At 38.3% G+C, this 21,711-nt stretch overlaps 1 protein-coding gene across 4 annotated transcripts in view; it reads left to right on the top strand.

Annotated features, from left to right (window-relative positions):
* Positions 1-21,711, top strand: part of cdc42bpb (CDC42 binding protein kinase beta (DMPK-like)) — a 121,942-nt gene that overhangs the window by 82,650 nt on the left and 17,581 nt on the right. For 2 of the 4 annotated variants that reach the window (XM_051645080.1, XM_051645078.1), the window contains exons 13-31: positions 755-865; positions 1,489-1,736; positions 2,017-2,122; positions 2,236-2,360; positions 3,345-3,450; positions 6,542-6,690; positions 7,529-7,626; positions 7,831-7,910; positions 11,894-11,977; positions 12,251-12,325; positions 12,476-12,581; positions 14,113-14,249; positions 16,344-16,483; positions 16,592-16,673; positions 16,935-17,151; positions 17,607-17,669; positions 18,012-18,608; positions 20,312-20,409; positions 20,708-20,792. In XM_051645080.1, coding sequence (XP_051501040.1) covers positions 755-865; positions 1,489-1,736; positions 2,017-2,122; positions 2,236-2,360; positions 3,345-3,450; positions 6,542-6,690; positions 7,529-7,626; positions 7,831-7,910; positions 11,894-11,977; positions 12,251-12,325; positions 12,476-12,581; positions 14,113-14,249; positions 16,344-16,483; positions 16,592-16,673; positions 16,935-17,151; positions 17,607-17,669; positions 18,012-18,608; positions 20,312-20,409; positions 20,708-20,792 — 2,707 coding nt within the window. Of the gene's footprint in view, positions 1-754; positions 866-1,488; positions 1,737-2,016; positions 2,123-2,235; positions 2,361-3,344; positions 3,451-6,517; positions 6,691-7,528; positions 7,627-7,830; positions 7,911-11,893; positions 11,978-12,250; positions 12,326-12,475; positions 12,582-14,112; positions 14,250-16,343; positions 16,484-16,591; positions 16,674-16,934; positions 17,152-17,606; positions 17,670-18,011; positions 18,609-20,311; positions 20,410-20,707; positions 20,793-21,711 lie in introns of all 4 variants that reach the window. The other 2 variants (XM_051645079.1, XM_051645077.1) reach the window with 1 other exon arrangement.

Below are 21,711 nucleotides of genomic sequence, written 5' to 3'. Positions count from 1 at the left end.
AAAGAACGTTATTAACCGTACTTCTATTTTGTTCTAACCAGTAACCTTTTGGAAAGAAGACTGCAGAACTTTTGAACCGGAACAAAAAAATACAGTTTTTGCTCAGAACGAACTGAAATGAAAAAGCATTTCGTTTTAAGTCCCTGTTCGTAAGCAATGCTGAATGCGTGATCTGCGTGTCTGTTTACTATGCACCGTTAAGAAAGAGACAATGCTCTCTGACAAGAACGGAGAGAATAATACGTTTATTATTTTATCAAGATGAAACAAGATACAGTTTTGGTGCAAAAAATTGAAGCAGCATTTTACCAGCTGCTTTCTCCTCTCTGCTGGTTGTGTGAAGTTTGTGGAGGCAAGTCAGACGGCGCGGAGGACAGTCTGTGTCAATGCCTGATTTCATTCATTCTACCTGAGCAACAGTGTGTGATGAAACGATGACAAAATGCGATAAACGGTAAAACTATACCCGCTCCGAACCAATGTGTTTATGAAAAAAGTAATTAATCATAATATGATGACATATATTGCCAGCCTGTAATATAAAGCAGCATAATGTAGTATTTTTGTATTGCTAAAATAGCTGAAAGTCACTTAGACCGAAGTGGTCCACATTCTAGGTTGTAATTGCGCCGCCCTAGTTACGTTGAAAAATAAGGTCAATAGTGTTTAAAACAGGGTGTGTGTGGTCAAAGTTATGCCAAGACTGTCATGTCATCCATATTTATTGTTTTTATTATGTGTGTGTGTGTGGTAGCTGGAGTCTCAGCTGGAGGATGCACATGCCGAAGCCTCTAAGGAGCGTAAGCTCAGAGAGCACAGTGAAGTCTACTCCAAACAACTGGAGAGTGAGCTGGAAACACTCAAGGTCAGAGATCACATCATTCTTAGTCTTCTTATGAATCTCACTTCAGCACTTCTTGGGTGAATCACGTTTCACAGAAAAAATGGAAGCATATTTTTAGGACCATTTAAAGTGAATGACTTAAAAATTACTTGATGTTAAAATTCTTTCTCCTATCTCAGCTTAATATGCAGTGTTAACTAAAAGCAAGCCATTCAGCCATTGTTTTGTCATTTATTTATTTATCATAATGGTCCTAAAGGTAGACTTTTTCTTTAGTTTCATGAGATTCACCCCTTTTGCCTCTTTATTTTTTTCTTCTTCTTTCAATGATTCATCTGTTCTTTACCTTCCTCAGGGAAGGTTTCTTGTACCTCTCAGTGGGCTTTCTCCTTTCACCCTGTTAACCCCATACATCACCTTACTTTTCCTCCTGTCGTGCTTGGGATATCCTGTATGCTTATTAGCTGGATGTTCCTTTCTTTTATGTGTTAACTATCTGCATGAGTCGAGGACAACAGCTCTCCTCCTTTCACTCCCTCCTTCCTTTTCGCTGCTCTCAGTTCTGTTATCTGTATATCTGTCTGTCTGCCTGTATATATATCTGTCTCAGACTCTCTCTCTCTTCCTCTCTGTATCTCCCTCAGGTGAAGCAGGGAACCGGTCGTGCCTCAGGCTTCAGTTTGGAGACCCAGCAGGAGCTCACCAAGGTGAAGTCCGAGCTGGATAAAAAGGTGCTGTTCTATGAGGAGGAGCTTGTGAGGCGAGAAGCCAGTCATACTACAGAGCTGAAGAACCTGAAGAAGGAGCTCCATGACTCCGAGGGCCAGCAGCTGTCCTTGCACAAAGAGCTGCTGGTGCTTAAAGACAAACTGGAAAAGGCCAAGAGAGAACGGTAAGCTGAACCGCAAACTGTCTGTAAAAGTGACAAGAAACATTTGACTTGATTCCAAATAGTGATAGATTAATATATTGGCCAGAACTCAAAAGAATAAATATTGTCCTGTTTAGAGGTTATCAGGCCGAGATGTACTCCCTGAGCTAGTTCCACAATTGTTAACAAGAAATGATTAACATTTTGTGTTTTCAGATAGTTTTGAGTGAAATTAAAATAATATTAGCCATTAAAACACCCATATCGAAGACTAATTCCATCCCCGTTTCTATTTCCATAGGCAAACTGAGATGGACGAGTCCGTAAGTTCCCTGAAGGAGAAGTATGAGCGCGAACGCAGCCTCATGTCTGAGGAAAACCGTAAACTCACTGCAGAAACAGACAGAGTAAGACTTGGCTATTCCACTTGGCTAGAGGAATGTGTCAGTCTGTTATAGTCAGTAATAGTCAGTGCTAAGGTGGGCATTAGACGCTGATCCTGAAATCTTCTCCCCTGCAGCTCTGTACTTTTGTGGACAAGCTGACAGCTCATAACATGCAGCTGGAGGATGAGCTCCAGGATCTGGCTTCAAAAAAAGAGAGCGTATCACACTGGGAGGCACAGATCGCTGAGATTATCCAATGGTGAGAAAGACATCTCTCACATGCAGTAATTGTACAATGTTCAAAGACCATTTGTAGCTGTTCAACAAAAAATATCTTAAATTAAATAATTAGGACTGTCTAAGTTAAAGGGATAGTTCACCCAAAAATTAAAATTCTCTCATCATTTACTCACTCTCATGCCATCCCAGATGAGTATGACTTGCTTTCTGCAGAACACAAATATTTTTAGAAGAATACAATGCAAGTGAATGGTGGCCAGAACTTTGAACCTCTAAAAAGCACATAAATGCAGTATAAAAGTCATCCAAACAACCTTTAAAAGCGATATGATAGGTGTGGGTGAGAAACAGATCAATATTTAAGTCCTTTTTTAATATCAATCTCAACTTTCACATTCTTCTTTTGTTTTGGGCATTTGGCATTCTCTGTGAATATCACCACCTACTGGGCAGGGAGGAGAATTTATAGTAAAAAAGGACTTAAATATTAATCTGTTTCTCACCCACACCTATCATATCACTTCTGAAGATATGGATTTAACCACTGGAGACGAATTGATTACTTTTATGCTGCCTTTATGTGCTTGTTGGAGCTTCAAAGTTCTGGCCACCATTCACTTGCATTGTATGAACCTACAGAGCTGAGATATTCTTCTGAAAATCTTCATTAGTGTTCAGCAGAAGAAAGAAAGTCATACACATCTGGGATGGAAAGAGGGTGAGTAAATGATAGAGAATTTTCATTTTTGGGTGGAACTATTCCTTGAACCTAATTGCCAAAACCAACCTTTACACACATTTTGTTGTTTTCTTAAAAAGGAACTGAATGTGTCATCATGCTAACTAGAAAAAAGTTATTAATAAAAATGTAAAAAAAGAGATGAATCTTAATTAAACAAGTTAATCGATTGACAGCCCTAGACATAATGTTAATCTTAGCTTGCTCATATAACAGTTAAATGGTTGAATTTCTAATGACTGTGTCATGTTTGTATATTTGTAGGGTAAGTGATGAGAAAGATGCCCGTGGCTACCTTCAGGCTCTGGCCTCCAAGATGACAGAAGAGTTGGAGTCTCTGCGGAGTTCCAGTTTGGGTTCCAGAACGCTGGTAAACAATACTAAATTTAATTCTCAGGTAGTGGCTTAGCTTCCACAGCTGCATAATCACAGTCGATCAAACTGAACAACCAGTTAAACAGTTGATCTACTTATATGTTCTAGTTTTATAGCCTTGTGTGCCTGAGCTTTATAGGGCATCAGTTATGACAGAGAGAGGGTTAGGCTGTGGAAATCAAACTCTCTCTCTTTCTCTCTCAAACTCCTCTGAGCCATAGCACAGTAACAACGTGGTCTGATATAATTAAGACCAAGATGAGTATGTTCTGTTGAGTGCTTTAAATAGCAAATCTAAAGAAACTGATTGAAGGGAAGTGACATGTTAATGTTGTAGGTGATGGAGGTCGCATTTGATTTAATATCCTTCACTAAGGAGGTTAAGGACAAACTGTAGGAAGGAGTCTGGTGTTAGTCCCCTTTCTCCCTAGAAAGTGCTGTTTGTTTTTGCCATAGAGGGATCTACTGATTTGTAGCCTAGAAGGTTTGGGTTGAAGCCATCATCCAGAGATGTGGTCAGATTTGCCTATCCTCAAGTTGAACTAATTGGCTTAATTGCAGGGTTGCTTCAGGATATGGTACAAAAAGAAGTCAAAGAGTTTTGCAGTTTTGTAAAGTATGTCATAAACTTCCTGTGTTTGGATCATTTACATAAAAAATATCAGATTGAATTCATTGAAGTGTGGTTTTGTTGATTTTAAAGATAATTTCTGTAAAACATTCAGACAAAACATTTCTTTTTGAAATATGATTTAATATTACTTCCTACTCGCTCAAATGTCTCATCTCTTAGGGAATCTAATTCATAGGTTTGTTCAGTTTTTGATGTTTTTTGTTTAATTTTGGGTACCTTTATTACTATATCAGCAAGGCTCTGGAGTAAACATCCCAACCCAGAGGTCTATGGTGGCACCTCGGGTCACCAAGCGGGTGAGTGTCTCTGTCAAACCTCCAATGAGTTTGGAGCAGTTCCAGGATAAAAGGCGGAGCAAAAATTGTCCTCTTGGTGATTGGCCAATCAATCTGTCATTCATCTGTCCAGGCTAAAAATCAGGGTTATCAATAGCAATTTTTTACTTCTAAAATTTCAAAGGGCAGATGAATGGAAATGTTGCATCAGCTCTCCTCATTGCTTATCATATTTCATAAAAAATGGGAAACATTTCAGATAGGCACACCTCCATTGTTCTACCGAGGTCAAGTGTCTATACCCTCCATTTTCCACTTGCATGTTTTTTAATGGATGTCAAATTGGTCGCACTGAGAATTTATTTACTTGATAAGCTTGAACAAAAGCACAGGTGGGCAGACATCTTGAATTTGGTTTTCTATAAATGAGTTGGCGATTTCAGGCAACATGAGCACGACCATTGGCAACATGATGGCCATGCGACTTTACATGGTTGAGAAAAGTTTGTCTAGTGCAGCCTACCAATAACAGTACGGCATTCAGCGGCAGAAATGCCTAATAACGATTAATAGTTCAGTGACCTCAAGCAAATAAAAATTGTGAATGGGGCTAATGGCCCGATCCTATGCATGTTTAAGAGCATCACAGGAAAGTTCCCGAAGTCTCTACGCTCTAATGTAAAGCTGATAGGTTCTGCCAGTAACATTTTCCCTAAATGCCGCTCACTGCCGCCCAAGTGTTATGTCACACAAGTCAAAGCCAGCCACGTGAGGCATACTCAGTTCCCGGAAATGTTCATGAATTTAATCAATGAAATAGATGTAATTCCTTGTAATATTCAGCTGTGCCTCAGCCACTTGCTGTCTCTCTTTCATAAATCACTTTGTCACATTTATCATGGAGACAAATCTTGCCTTGTAGCCACATGTGTCAGTGCTGGAATGGCTTGCTGACAGCTGAGATCAATAATAGCCATTAACCTGTTGGAGACCTGAGACAAGCCCCTCATGAATCCTCAGACTTATGGAAAGTGCATCTGAAGGGATTTAATCTTATTTGTGCTAGAGAGAATTTTCGGTATCTATTTTATGTGGTGTAGTGTGTTTGGGCGTGTATTTTTCCATGCATGCCGCTTTATTTGTGCTTTTGTAATGCAATCACAATAGCATTGTATAGTTTTTTTGTTTTTTTTTTAACAAGACAAAAAATATTGAATAACCACATCATTTCACAGCATACTGATACTGAGAAACAGTTTTTTATCATCCATGTTTTTCCACTTTGTCATCTTTGAGACAGTCTTTTACTGTTATTGGTTTCTCTGAACTAATGTAATGAGAACTGTTAAAAGTAAAATCAATTGTTTTCCTAAAGGTATAGTTCACCCCAAAATGAAAATTCTTTCATCATTTACTCACCCTCAGGCCATTCCAGATGTGTGTGACTTTCTTTTGATGAACACAAAGATTTTAGAAGAATATTTCAGCTCTGTATGTCCATACAATGCGAAAAAAGTGAATAGTGGCCAGAACTTTGAAGCTCCAAAAATCACAAAGGCAGCATAAAAGTAATCCATATAGGATTATAGTGGTTAAATCTATATCTTCACAAGTGAATTGATAGGTGTGGGTAAGAAACAGGTCAATATTTAAGTCCTTTTTACTATAAATTCTCCCTGCCCAGTAGTTGGCGATATGCACATAGAATACGAATCGCCAAAAAAGAAGAATGTAAAAGTGAAAGTAAAACCGGAGATTGATGGTAAAAAGAACTTAAATATTGATCTTTTTCTCACCCACACCTGTCATATCACTTCTGAAGATATGGATTTAACCACTGGAGTCATATGGATTACTTTTATGCTGCCTTTATGTGCTTTTGGAGCTTAAAAATGTCAGTACCCATTCACTTGCATTGTGAGGACCTACAGAGCTGAAATATTCTTCTAAAAAAATATTTTTGTTTTCAGCAAAAGAAAGAAAGTCATGCACATCTGGAATGGCATGAGGGTGAGTAAATGATGAGAGAATTTTCATTTTTAGGTGAAACTATCCCTTTAATTGATCATAAATGTTCTTTTAAGGGCTGCCACATCATAAATCAGCATACAAAGTGGCCTTATGATGATTTTCGTTCTGGCTTCTCTTCAAAGCTTGCATCTCCTTTACTTGGCCAGGATCCCTTGTGGAAGGTGCGTCGCAGTCAAAAACTGGACATGTCTGCCCGTCTTGAGCTGCAGTCGGCCTTAGAAGCTGAAATCCGTGCCAAGCAACTGATTCAGGAAGAGCTGCGCAAGGTCAAAGCAGCCAACATTTCTTTTGAGAGGTCAGTGGTTGATTTTGCTATACTTTAATGTATTTTGAATGTTTGTGTAGATGTATGACGATTATGCAAATCTGAAGGTCCATTTGACTGATGCTCATCTTTCAGATTAAGGATTTTTATAGCTGTTCTTAAGAAACTGATTATCTGCTGCACACAGCCTGTCTGATTTTCAGTACAACATCACTATTGCACATGTGATATTGCTTAAATTGGTATCAAAATTGCAACAAAACATAAATATATATATATATATATATATATATATATATATATATATATATATATATATATATATATATATATATATATTCTTACTCTGACTGTATGTCTTGTTTTCCAGTAAAAATATTGTAAGATCCTTTAAAAAAAATACATTTATTTGCAAAGATATTGTCTTTTTTTTTTTTTGGCAAAACAAAATTTTGTGAGGTTTATGCCTCACACTCATACCATCCCAGATGTGTATGACTTTCTTCTGCTGAACACAAATGAAGATTTTTAGAAGAATATCTCTCTTTTTTTTTTTTCTTTCTTTTTTTTTGTGGAAAAAAATAGGAAATCAAGACAAAAATACTGAGTAAGAAAACGATTTTTGCAGTATTGTTCTTCATGTTCTGGAGCACAAACTCAAAAGTTACAAGTTCAATCAGGTAGCTAAAATCATTGTACCTTTCATCAAAGGACCTGCTCTAGGTGAATGTCTCTGCAGTTAGTCTGCTAAATATCCAGTTGCTTAAAATCAGAACTCTGTCACTCTTGCAGAGACAGTGGTCAAGAAATTTACCCATACTGTGGTATTTTGTGGTAGCCTAACTTTTCGGACTCTGTGCTTCTATAGCAAATTGAAGGATACAGAAGTCAAGAACAGAGAGTTGGAGGAACAGCTCGAAAACATGAAGAAGGAAATGGAGGAGAGCCGCTCACGTTCAGACAAAGGTGAGTATGTTGATGGACATTATATTACTGGGCCATTGGGTGGTCTTAAACCACAAGCATATTATCTCATCTGCTCTCTGATTTCATTTACTACCTGTTGAACTGAACATCTGTTTTTTTAATGATATTAATTGTTATATTAGTAATTCTATAATTGTATAATTTGATATTGCTCCTGACAATTACATTTCCTGTCATCTGTAGGCCTGAAACTACCAGACTTCCAGGACTCAATCTTTGAGTACTTCAATACCTCCCCCCTCGCCCATGACCTGACATTCAGAGTGAGTGCTTCTGATTATATCTGGCCATCTGCTACTGCATTATCCACTTTAACAAGCCTCTCTTTGTTCATGACATCATCATAATGACCTCCAGCCTCAGAACATCAGAGAAGTAATGGATTGTTTATCAAAGCCATGAGATGTTGTCTAGAGCAGCCACTTAAACACCGAAGTATATACACGTTTATGAATGTGTAGCAACTGGCTGATGGATGCTGGTTCGTGATATCCCTAATCCGCTCAATGGCCTCGGTCCTCAGCTGATCCGAAAGTCTGCTTGTGTAGATTTGATATGAGGCTTCACGCCCTGCCTCATCTTGAAATCACTGACTGCCATAAGTTATTACGTAGCTCTTAGTCACATGATGCTACAATCACAGTTTGCATTGGAACAGTAGATGATGATAACTAAGGCTTTTGCAAATTACTTGCTACTATTATTCAGCGCAACCAGTGAGTCAGTTTAGTTCCTGGCCCAATGACCCATCATGCTTTGATTCGCTAAGTAGAGTCCAAGGCAAATAGATGATTATGCAAGCCTTAAGCTTTGTTTGACTGATGCTCCTCTTTCAGATCAAGGATTTAAATAGTTCTTAAGAAACTGCTTCCTTATTTTGCCTCAGTTTAAAATGAAATAAGTCAGGGATCCCCAACCTTTTTTGACATTTCAATCATCTTCAAACATCTCAATCTTAAGGCATGGTCACATTTACCTTTGCACGCATGGATGGTACTAAGATGCGATCTTTGGGGGGCATTTTTGGCCCCCCTTAACACCCAGCCGTGTTCACATGGCGACACTCAACGAGAGAAATACATATATAATGTTAGACAGTCTTCTAATACATGAAATCCAGCAATTAAATGAATATACCTCAGGTTTCATGTTTCATGTGGCACTGAGTTGTTTCTGATTGTTTGATGACCTTCACCACTGGGAATATCGATGCTGCTGTTGATATTGTGCTTTTTTTTTCGTCTTTTTTTTAAACGTAAACATGCGCTCGATGGACGTCTTTGACTGTTGCGAAGTGTCTCGCTGTGTTTTCAGTGTTAAGTTCTGTACTAAACTCTTGATTGATTTGGACTCGATTGATTGAACATCATGTTTTTTTTTTCTTGATTTTCAAAACATTCTTGTTCTTTTATGATACTATAACAAAAAATCTATAACTTAACAGACAGCATAATTTTTTCACCTTGCGGATCAGGGCAGTACTTCGCACTGCTACACTGAATATTCGCAATGGATGAGCAAATAATTTTAGCGGTGAGTTTCTTTATAACTTTACTCTCCCAGATTATAAAGTGGAGCATAATAGATGCTGCTTGACAAGTAATTTTTGTGGGCCTCACACACGCCTCACATCCGCTCACGCTGCCTTGGCCTTTGAAATTTCATTGTACAAAGGTAAATGTGGCCATGCCTTTACAAAGCTCCGGCACTTCCCTCACTAACCCCTAGGGGTTACCAGACACTGGTTGAGAAACCTTTGAATAAGGGACCAGCTTTGCAGATTTCTGGGCAAGGTATTTAAGTGGAAACCAAGCTATAATTTTTAGACTCGTGGAATTGTATGTAAAAAGGCCTGAAGTCTAAGCAAGTTCAAAAGACAAAAAAAGCTGTGTGACCTGTCATACTTTTGTCCTTCTCCAAAAAAAAAAAAGGACTCTGTATCCTCCTCATCCGCATCATCTCTGCTTGCTTTTTGGGATGAAGTAAGTTTGCTGAACAAAGCTCCTCCCTGTTTGACCTTTAACCTTGACAGGATTGATCTGTCAGCAGACAAAAATAGTGCTTCTTTGCACTTAATGCTTTCAAGCATTACAGAGTGGATCTGTGGGCTTTGTTTTTCTAAATAAAACAACAATCATATTACTTACACTAAGCATGCCTGACATAATTGACTTTATAACTTCAACCTAACCGGCATGCCAACCATTTGTTACATCTTTTTGTCTGCTGACCGTGTTCCTCTGCCGTAGTGCGTCCATAGCCACAGTTTAACCTGATTGTATGTGCTAACGGTTAGAGAGTCGATGCTTAGAGCATGACTCAGGCTTAGCATCCAAAAGTTAGCATTAACTACCTCCCCATTGCCTTCTAATCTCTTAATAGGCTAATGTGTATATCACTCTTTATTTGTTTAGACTGCAAATGCACTAAGCCATGTTAGTTAGCTCTTAGAGCCTAGTTGGATAAGAAACATCTATGATGTGGATTGAATAATGCAACCACCAGCGGAAAATTAATAAAATGTTAAATTAAAATAAATGAAATATGATGAAATTGTTTTGGGTGTTTTAAGAATATTTATAACCAAGCAAGACAACGGTGATGATGAGTTTCATCAGTATGTGCTCGGTAGCAAATTGAACATGACAATCAGACCGTAATTCTCCGAGAAAGAGTTTGACGTCAATTAATTTCTGCCAGTTTTTTTGTGCATCTTAAGGTGTTGTATCACCCTTTAATTGTATGTTCCATTGTCACATACAGTGGCAAGAAAAAGTATGTGAACCCTTGCTCCAGCTCAGGTGTATTCTTAGGATGTCTGGTGATTGGTAATTCCACAGCATGTCTATTGGGTTAAGGTCTGGCTTTGACTGGGCCATGAACTCCAAAAGGTGTTTTTCTTTTTTTGAAGCCATTATGTAGTGTATTTACTTCAGTGTTTAGGGTCATTGTCCTGGTGCATCACCCAATTTCTACTGAGCTTCAGCTGGCACACTGCCACCCTTATATTATCCTGTAGGATATCTTGATAAACCTGGGAATTAATTTTTCCCTCTGATGGCAAGCGGTCTAGGCCCCGCAGCAGCAAAGCAGCCCCAAATCATGATGCTCCCTCCACCGTACTCCATCGTTGGAATGATGTTTTCATGTTGGTATGTGGTGCCCTTTTTACGCCACACGTAGCGCTGAGATCTCTTTTTTGTGAGGCATGGTCCACATCAGCAGATGCTTCTTAGCTTCTTAGTGAATGGCAAACTCAAAATGTTTGAGTGCTTTTTATAAGTCAAAGTAGCTCTAACCCACACCTCCAGTCTAGTTTCATTCAGGTTTGCCAACTCCTGACTCTAATTAGCTTTTGTTAAAGTCATTAACCTAGGGGTTCACTTACTTTTTCCACAGCACTGTGAATGTTTAATGGGAAGTTTTCAATAAAGACATGAAATATTATAATTGTTTGTGTGTTGTTAGCTTAAGCACATTGTGTTTGTCTATACTTGTGACATTGAATATGAGATCACATTTTCTGACCAATTAATGCAGAAAACCAGCTAATTCCAAAGGGTTCTTGCCACTTTAGATACGGTCTACATTAGTAACGTTTCTCTAATAGTGTTGTCTTGTGCTTGGTAAGTATTCTTTGTGTAATTTTGGAGCTGTATCGCTGCCAATGTTATTTTTTTATTACTTTTCTGAGCAAAAAAACAAAAAAAAAAGAGTGAAAAAAAAGAGATTAAAAGAGTGACCCGAGCCATATCTACTGAATGTCATAGACATTGTGGTTTGGGCTCTTTTGACATGTGCTAATAAATAACCACCTAGCAACGCCCTGGCAACCACCCACAACACCCTAGCATTGTGGCAGTGGTTTCTGAACCGGCAAGCACCATTCACATTTTCTTCTAGTTTATTTGGATAAACCATCATCTATTAATAAGGGTAAACTCATGAGTTTCATGAGTAAGCATGTGATTTCTGATTAATTCTGTTGTAGTGTTTTTCACAAATGTCATCTCAGTCACAATATGATGGTGTTTGCGTGATTTGAACGTGATAGTGTAGATTTTTGGGGAAATGTTTTTAAAGCTCTTGAACCCACCTGCTGGCCAGGACTTTTGTTTGTCATGAATCAAATCAGCAGTGGAAAATCATAGGACAAGAGTTGTGATGTAGATGGAATATAAATAGTCTATAGCAAATGCTGCAAACACATTTGATGCTATTTCACATCTGTGGTCTTTTCCCTTAGACAAGCTCTGTGGGTGAAGTGGATGCCACACCTTTGAAGACGGACATTCCCTCTTCCTTCCCATTAGTGGCTTCAGAACAGGATGTTAGTGTCCACCTTACATTTCCTATTAGATTCTGTCACTGTCAAACTTCCTGTATGATACGTTGGTCATTGATTTAACCATTTCCTGGATAAGATGAAGCTTGAAAATCTCCCAGAAACACAAGAATAATATATATATATATATATATATGTATATATAATTATTGTATTTTTTTTATCCGGAAAACAACTCTGGATCATGCTCTGTTAGATCCATGATTTGTCTTGACATTTCCTGATACCCAGTCTATTACTGTTTCTTTAAAAATCTAGGAACCACTTAAGTATCAAGCTACCATCCCTGCTGCCCCCTCGCCAGTCTATCAGCCCACTCTCAGTGTGCCAAAGGTACATCCTAATTCTCCAGCCACCATATGATGTGACTCACTCATAATTAGTCTATTTCCATTAGCTCTTTTGAGTCTGTTGCCATATTCTCATTGGCTCATCAGCATGTGTTCATTGCTTTTACTGATTATATTTTGTTTGTGTCAATAGCCTAAAGCTCACCAACTGAGCATCAAGACCTTCTCCAGCCCGACCCAATGCACTCACTGTACCTCACTGATGGTTGGCCAGATCCGACAGGGCTATGCCTGCGAGGGTGAGCTTTGTGTTGCTGATAAATAAATAAGACAATATAAAATACAAAATTTGAGTTTTGTGGCTTTTAGTCCATATATTTAAGCTGTGATGTCATCTTTATACTACATTGTTAAAAAAAAAAAAAAAAAAAACATTCAATTATCGGTAAAAAACTGGCAGCTGTGGTTGCCAGAAATGTATCGTAAAAAAATGGTGACCATGTTTCAGGCTTTATGGGATGTCATTTTAATTCCTGTATATTTTACAGTTCACTACCGTTTATATTACGAAATAATATAAACTTAATATATTAACCTTTTGGAACTATAAAAGTCTGCTTTTCACTTTGAAATGTATTGTTAATCACCATAGTAATTACAAAAGCCCACATGATGACTAAAAGCTTATCATGGGTGGCCCTTTCAGGAGCAATAATTAATACAGATGTAGAGACACATAACACCATCAGGGTAACACATGTGACACTAAAATAATGCAATAAATTAAATAATTTACTAAACTACTAATATAAGGCAAGGCAAAGCAAGGTAATTTATATAGCACATTTCTTACACAATGGCAATTCAGAGTGCTTTACATAAAAATTATGACAATACAAGATAAATAATAAAATACGTTTTAAAAGCTATTAACAACAAGAAATAAGAATAAAAAGTAATACAATTAATTTAAATAAAATACATTTATAACACAGAACACCCCAATGTACATTAAAAATGAGAAGAAACAGAACTATTCCCATAAAATATAAAATATTATGGGTCACTTAGGGACTTCTGGGAATACCTGTTTATTGTTTTTCACTTTAAGTTTAACAATAGGTTATCATAAAAAGTATATGCATTCTCTTGTTAAACATAATATACATTTTTACTGTTAATTATATGTTAAAATTATACTTTTTTACTTCCAAAAAATTTAATTTTTACAATACTTTACTGTAAAATTACATAATTGTCTCGTTAAATTATAATACATTTTTTTACTGTACATGTTAAAATAACCTGCTTTTTTTTTTTTTTTTTTTTTACTGTAGCATTTTTACATTCTTTTACCATTAAAGTTACTGACAATTTTTACAGTGTAGTGTACTTTTAGCAGATAAATGCATTTACAATTTACTGTTGTCCAGGAAGAACAGACCAAAAATCTTGATGACTTATTTTGCACTACACAGATATTTGTCCAATCAACTGCTCTCTAGAATGAGAATGTCCCTCCCCCTAATACCACCTGCAGCCCACTAGCAAGTTGCAAATCATGGTTCATGGCTATAATGTAATAAATGTATACTGGCTATGTTAAGAAAAAAAAAAAAAAAGGTGACAAGCTCTTCGATATGCCTCCCACCTCAACTTCCTGTTTCAATAGGAAATACGTCAACACAGGAAAGAAAACTCATAAAGCGATTTCATGGGGTCTTTTAAAACTAATCTTATGATTTCTTTCATGCACCAGCACAAAGAGGTTAGTTTCATTTGAGTTATATGTGAATGTTTACTAAGTTTTAATTCCTTTCTCTCTCTTAGTATGCTCCTTCATCTGTCATGTGTCCTGTAAAGACAACGCGCCACAGGTTTGCCCCATTCCTCCAGAGCAGGCAAAGAGGCCTCTGGGTATTGACGTGCAAAGGGGCATCGGCACAGCTTACAAAGGCTTTGTCAGGGTGAGATAATGCTAATATAGTAAAATCTCTGTGTTCTCAAGGGCAAATGTCACTGTTGGTCAGATTAACAATTCCTTTCAGCCTTACCTGAACACTTGCATTAAATTATGCTTACTATTATAAACTCATATGAACTACAGTAATAAACTAATATAACTTTGCATATTGTGAACCAGTGTCACAAATTAACTTTTTATTAAGGGGACATTTTTTGTCAAATGTTTACCATTTACATATATTTTTTTTTTTCTACTACTAAAGATAAATATTTTTCTACTGCATCTATAATGGCAAAGACCTAGAATAGAAAAATTATATATATATATATATATATATATATATATATATATATATATATATATATTTATATTTATATTTAAAAAATGTCAGACAACATATAAATTATTATACAGTTATGCTCAAAAGTTTGCATACCCTGGCAGAAATTGTGAAATTTTGGCATTGATTTTGAAAATATGACTGATCATGCAAAAAAAACAGTCTTTTATGTAAGGATAGTGATCATATGAAGCCATTTATCATCACATAGTTGTTTGGCTCCTTTTTAAATCATAATGATAACAGAAATCACCCAAATGGCCCTGATCAAAAGTTTACATACCCTTGAATATTTGGCCTTGTTACAGCCACACAAGGTGACACACACAGGTTTAAATGGCAATTAAAGGTTAATTTCCCACACCTGTGGCTTTTTAAATTGCAATTAGTGTCTGTGTACAAATAGTCAGTGAGTTTGTTAGCTCTCACGTGGATGCACCAAGCAGGCTAGATACTGAGCCATGGGGAGCAGAAAATAACTGTCAAAAGACCTGCGTAACAAGGTAATGGAACTTTATAAAGATGGAAAAGGATATAAAAAGATATCCAAAGCCTTGAAAATGCCAGTCAGAACTGTTCAATCACTTATTACGAAGTGGAAAATTCGGGGATCTCTTGATACCAAGCCAAGGTCAGGTAGACCAAGAAAGATTTCAGCCACAACTGCCAGAAGAATTGTTCGGGATACAAAGATAAACCCACAGGTAACCTCAGGAGAAATACAGGCTGCTCTGGAAAAAGACGGTGTAGTTGTTTCAAGGCGCACAATACGTAGATACTTGAACAAAAATGAGCTGCATGGTCGAGTTGCCAGAAAGAAGCCTTTACTGCGCCAGTGCCACAAAAGAGCCCGGTTACAATATGCCCGACAACACCTTGACACGCCTCACAGCTTCTGGCACACTGTAATTTGGAGTGACGAGACCAAAAATAGAGCTTTATGGTCATAACCATAAGCACTATGTTTGGAGAGGGGTCAACAAGTCTTATAGTGAAAAGAATACCATCCCCACTGTGAAGCATGGTGGTGGCTCACTGATGTTTTGGGGGTGTGAGCTCTAAAGGCACGGGGAATCTTGTGAAAATTGATGGCAAGATGCATGCAGAATGTTATCAGAAAATACTGGCAGACAATTTTCATTCTTCTGCATGAAAGCTGCGCATAGGACGCTCTTGGACTTTCCAGCACGACAATGACCCTAAGCACAAGGCCAAGTTGACCCTCCAGTGGTTACAGCAGAAAAAGGTGAAGGTTCTGGAGTGGCCATCACAGTTTCCTGACCTTAATATTATCGAGCCACTCTGGGGAGATCTCAAACGTGCGATTCATGCAAGACGACCAAAGACTTTGCATGACCTGGAGGCATTTTGCCAAGACGAATGGGCAGCTATACCACCTGCAAGAATTTGGGGCCTTATAGACAACTATTACAAAAGACTGCACGCTGTCATTGATGCTAAAGGGGACAATACACAGTATTAAGAACTAAGGGTATGCAGACTTTTGAACAGGGGTCATTTCATTTTTCTCATTGTTGCCATGTTTTGTTTTATGATTGTGCCATTCTGTTATAACCTACAGTTGAATATGAATCCCATAAGAAATAAAGGAAATGTGTTTTGCCTGCTCACTCATGTTTTCTTTCAAAATGGTACATATATTACCAATTCTCCAAGGGTATGCAGACTTTTGAGCACAACTGTAATCTTAAAATTGATCTTGATGTAGTATTTACTCGTTTGCTCCTCTCTCAGATCCCAAAGCCAACAGGTGTGAAGAAGGGCTGGCAGAGGGCATATGCTGTAGTGTGTGACTGTAAACTCTTCCTTTATGAGGTGCCAGAAGGGAAGTCCACTCAGCCTGTTGTGATGGCCAGTCAGGTCCTCGACTTGAGGTCAGGATCAGTCATATTCTCACACGCTTAAAACCTGGATAACCTTTAAGGCTATAAAATTAGCTATATTTTAAATTTTTGTGACATTGTTTCTTTGTTTTTCCACAGAGACGAGGAGTTCTCTGTTAGCTCTGTGCTGGCCTCTGATGTGATCCATGCCAGTCGTAAAGACATTCCATGCATACTCAGGGTACGCTTCAGAAATGTTGTATTCCTATAATCATGGTTCACACAGTAATGGATAAATTGCTCTTTTGAGTGAAATCTTGTATTCGATGATTGATATTCAGATGATTCTTAAAAATCCTTATCAAGTGATGAACTAATGACTGGAAATTTTTTGGAAATTCATTGGTCATAAAAAGTGGAAACCCTGTATAATGCTGTGTTACTATGTTTGTGCATCACTATGATAATGAACTATATTTTCCCTGAACTCTGAACTGCACAGGTAACATCATCCACTCTGAACTCCCCGATCCAGCCAGTGCCTTTGTTGGTATTAGCTGAGAGTGAGGCAGAGAAGAAGAAATGGGTGGGTATCCTAGAGGGCCTACAGAACATCCTGGCCAAGAACCGGCTGAAGAACCGAGTTGTACATGTCCTGGACGAGGCCTATGACAGCAGCCTGCCTGCCATCAAAACTACACTCTCTGCTGCCATCGTAGGTGAGTACCTTGTTCATAAGTTATTGATTTGACTCAACTGGGTTTGCTTTTGAAATAGTTTTTATTGGTTAGATAGCAGCTAATTTACCAATTAAAAAGAGGAAAGCCCTATTTTCAGGACAGGAATGAGAATGTTTGGATACAAGATGGTAATTGTTTGGTAAACGCCCCGAAGAAACATATCCGGTTGAGGTCAGGTGGACCCAAAACCAGCCAAATTACACAGCGCTCCCATCAGATTTGCTGACTAGTCACTCAGTCAACCAACAAATTAGTTAATTTAAAAAATATGTAGTTTTCTGGATCCCTGTTAAAAACTTTGATCAGTTGTCAGATTAGGTAGTAATTGGTGTGATATCACAAATTTTGCAGCTGACTTTGAAAAAGAGAGCTCATGTTCACAAATTTGGATCTGTTCTGTTTCATTCTCTCTTGAAATGTTGTCGTCTCTACAGATCGAGAACGTATTGCTTTGGGGACAGAAGATGGCCTGTTTGTAGTCGAGATCACCAGAGATGGTAAGAGTACGGTCTGATTTTTTTCTTGTTCTTAGTTCTGCTGTTCAAAGGCAAAACACAGTAACTACATTTTGTCAAAATTAAGTTATGACTGGAATCGGTCTCTTAGACCATGATCTCATCTGTGACTGATGGGTTTGGCTAAACTAGGCTCATATTCAGAGAAAACAGTGTGAAAAATTGTAACCACAAAATCTACACTAAAACCAAGTTACTTTGAAGCCAATTTCTCAGTTTCCGTCTTTTACCTTTGTAAGGCAGATTTCATGGCCAGTAATTTTTATTATTTTCTTAGCTCGTGTACACAATATGGCACTAATTTCTCATTATCCCCTCTTTCAGTCATTGTTCGTGCTGCTGATTGCAAAAAGGTTTGCCAGATCGAGTTCATCCCCAAAGAGAAGGTGGTGGTCCTGCTTGGTGGCCGTAACCGTCACGTCTATTTATACCCCTGGGCGGCACTGGAGGGCGCAGAGGCTACTTTTGGTGCCAAACTGACAGAAACAAAAGGCTGCCAGGCTCTGACCATAGGTACCCTACGCCCAGGTGGCCCCGCGTGTCTCCTAGCGTCCGTGAAGCGGCAGGTCCTGTGCTACGAAATCACCCGTGCAAAGCCCTACCACCGCAAGCTATGGGAGGTGCAGGCGCCCGGTATCGCCCAGTGGCTGGGTATTGTTCGTGATCGGCTGTGTGTGGGTTACCCATCAGGCTTTGCTCTGCTTGCCATGCAGGGAGAGTCATCTCCAGTAAGTTTAGTGAGCCCAGCAGACCCTTCGCTAGCCTTCTTGGCCCAACAGTCCCTGGATGCCTTGCATGCGATGGAAGTGGGGGCCAATGAACTGCTGCTTTGCTTCAGTCAGCTGGGAGTGTACGTAGATGCACAGGGACGACGATCGCGAACGCAGGAGCTGATGTGGCCAGCCATGCCACTTGCCTGCAGTACGTGTTTAATAGTTTGTGTGGGAAGTAAAGCATAATAAACAACTAAAGCCGGGTGCACACTGGATAATTTTTACTGTCCTTTACAATTGTTGCTTGATCTCAGTGAGATCTTGGGTAAAAGCCATGGCACACTGTGTGACATTAAGTAGCCAGTGTTTACAGTACTCAGTAACCAAACTGAGTTTAAGTCATCTGGTCGTTGTAGCAGTCACACTGGACTACTGTGACACTAAATTTGTGACACTTTCAGAACTTCATCATTGGCTAAGATTCATCGCAAAAACAGTTAATCGGCGGTCTTTGAACATGTTACACTAAACCATCAAAGACAGCCGATTTTGCACTACGACGAGAGTCAGTCAGTAAATTTGTCTAAGACAGCAAAATCATGGCCAGAATAGTACAGTGTGAACCTGGCTTAAAGGTACTGTATTAAAATTTTTTTTTTTTTTTTCATTGAAAGGTATTTAAACATTTTTCCTACTCCCTGAAAGATATTAATGAAATAGGTGTTGTGAGATATCTCAACGGTCTCTGTGACAGCTCTAGAATCTGTAAACCACAAAAAAAATGTGTCCGCGGGCCGTGGTCTCTGGCACTTTCTGCCTGTCAATTATTTTGCGCGTTCTCAAAGTATTGTAGTTGCAGTGAATTGTTGAGGCTTAATGCCATTTTTATGCCATGTTGTTCATAACAGTTGTCAGTTGAGGGCGCTATTTTGCTGCTGTTGTTTTTGACAACTGCTTCTGCTCTGTGTCAGTCTCAAAAAAGCTCATTTGGTATCTTTGGAGTGCAGAGTTTTGGAAAGAGGGGGAGTGGCTAATCCAACAGCTCAGCTTGTGGAAATTCCAAGGGCTAAAATTGCTTGCAGCAACTTTTAAGTAACAAGAAGTAACTTAGGCAACTGTGTTTATAATCTTAATTATGTGTTTTCATGTTAAGCTTTAAACCCTCCTTAAATTCCAGTATTTTTCATGTATAGACTTGGAAGAAAGGGAGGAATAGGAAAGAATAGAAGAGAGAGTGAAGCTGGCAAAATACATCAACAACCACGTTTCACAAGTTTCAGTCAGAATAGTGAGCTTACGGATCTTTCCAGCCTCTAACCCAGTTTTACAGCAGATCATTCAGTTCTTCTATGAGAACAGCATCTTGAAAGTTTTGACCTGTGCAAATTTTGCAACAGGAATCAGATTTTACATAGGGCATCATGTGGTGACCCAACACAGTACCAAAATTATTTGTCATACAAAAGTAGCAAAAATTTCCTTTTAAATCAAATGTATTAATATTACCATGAACTGCATGACAATAATTAACATGACGTAGGCTCTAGGAATATTGACAATTCTGTAAATTCATATTCAACAGCAGAAGTGTTATTTACCAGCGTAACACATGGAACAAAACCTTGGCCAAATATTGTATTAGTATTAGACATATTACTAAGTGAAGAATTTGTACCAAAATACTCTAGAGTTTGATTGGATGCACAAAACAATTTATGGAAAGAATTTTCCATAAAAATGAATCAACTTTTTAAAGTTGATAAGCCTATTTAGTTTACTATCCAACTATGCTTGCCCATTTGGTTATTTGCATTTTGCATTGTTATTCCCTGCAGTTTGCAACAGATCAAGCCTTTTGTGCATTCTCATAATCACGAATATGAGGTCTTGACTAATTTCCACTTATTTCAGGCTCAAATTCTAACTACCTGACGGTGTACAATGATTATGGAGTTGATGTATTTGATGTCCACACCACAGAGTGGGTCCAGACCATTTCTTTAAGAAAGGTGAGTTGAAGTATCCTAATTTTAAGGTATGTGAAAGGCACTGTGTGTCATTTCAATGGTTATTTTGGGGTTGTGTATGTCATGATATGCTTTAACATGATAGTTGACATGCCTATATTATTAATTTAAATGTATTTTTAAAAAAATTATTATACTGTGCATGCAGTGGAAAAATAAATGACCAGTCAGCACCGAAAACATACACTTTCCCTTATGCATGCATGTTGTTGTACACATTTTAACCTGAAGTTTTGATGTTGAAATTAAAACAAAGTTCAAAGATTTATGTCTCTCTTAGATTCGGCCCCTGAATGTGGAGGGTAGTCTCAACCTGATGGGCTCTGAGCAGCCCCGCCTCATCTACTTCAACAACAACTCCTCAGGTCTGATCCATTCCTTCTTTACACACACACACACATACACACTCTACTGTCTCAACACACACTATTTCCTCTTAAGGTGACATATGCTTTACCTATGAGGGCGAGTTTCTTAGTTAGACTGTCTGGTTGCAATAGCCCACCAATGAGGAATCGTGTCCTCCGTAAAGTGGTGTCAATTGTAACTCTTACTTTCTCATACACTGACACATGCAGATATATACTAGCAGGCCCACACATGCTTAAACTTAAAGTCCAACAGAGTCATAGACATCTCTTCATAAGAGCTACACTGGAAATGAAATGCATGGTCCCACCCTTTCTGTTCCATTTACAATTCACTTCCTACCCACTTTAGCCTAGTTTCCATCCACTTTTCGCTCTGTTCTGTTATCGACAAAGTGAAAATGCCTAAAAAAAAGTTTGGGAAATTTGCCGTCTTCTGCCCATTTCCATTCAAATGGAAGTGTGCGTGATGACGTCATGCCTAAAAAAAACACTTTGTCACATAAGTTTTGGTTTATCGCAAAAGAAATCTGCCCTTAAGCCGTTTCCATATAGAAATAAGTGTTTATCGCTGATTGTGCACCTTTTGCCTCCCAGGTGTCCCTAAATTTTTTTTCCTCTGAAGTTTTGGTAAAATGGGGAGAGTATTGAGACAATTCTTTGAAATTAGCCAGCTTATTATCATTTTAATTTTTACAAATAAAAGCAATCAGAAGACGGAATTGCAATCAAAAGGGAGCAGCTGCCCTTCTGATAGGACTGAAGGCTAATATTGGTCTTGATGTTGCGCCAGTCGTAGGTTGCCACCGGTTCCAACCAAAAAGCGAATTGGCATGGCCCTGTTCAAGCTGGCAACCTTCACCAAGTACGCTAGTGGGGGAAACTTTCAGTCTTATTATAAGGACCATCCATTGAT

The sequence above is a fragment of the Myxocyprinus asiaticus genome, chromosome 19 (assembly GCF_019703515.2).
Source record: "Myxocyprinus asiaticus isolate MX2 ecotype Aquarium Trade chromosome 19, UBuf_Myxa_2, whole genome shotgun sequence".
NCBI lineage: Eukaryota > Metazoa > Chordata > Actinopteri > Cypriniformes > Catostomidae > Myxocyprinus > Myxocyprinus asiaticus.
This window is presented reverse-complemented; position numbering and strand designations above follow the sequence as displayed.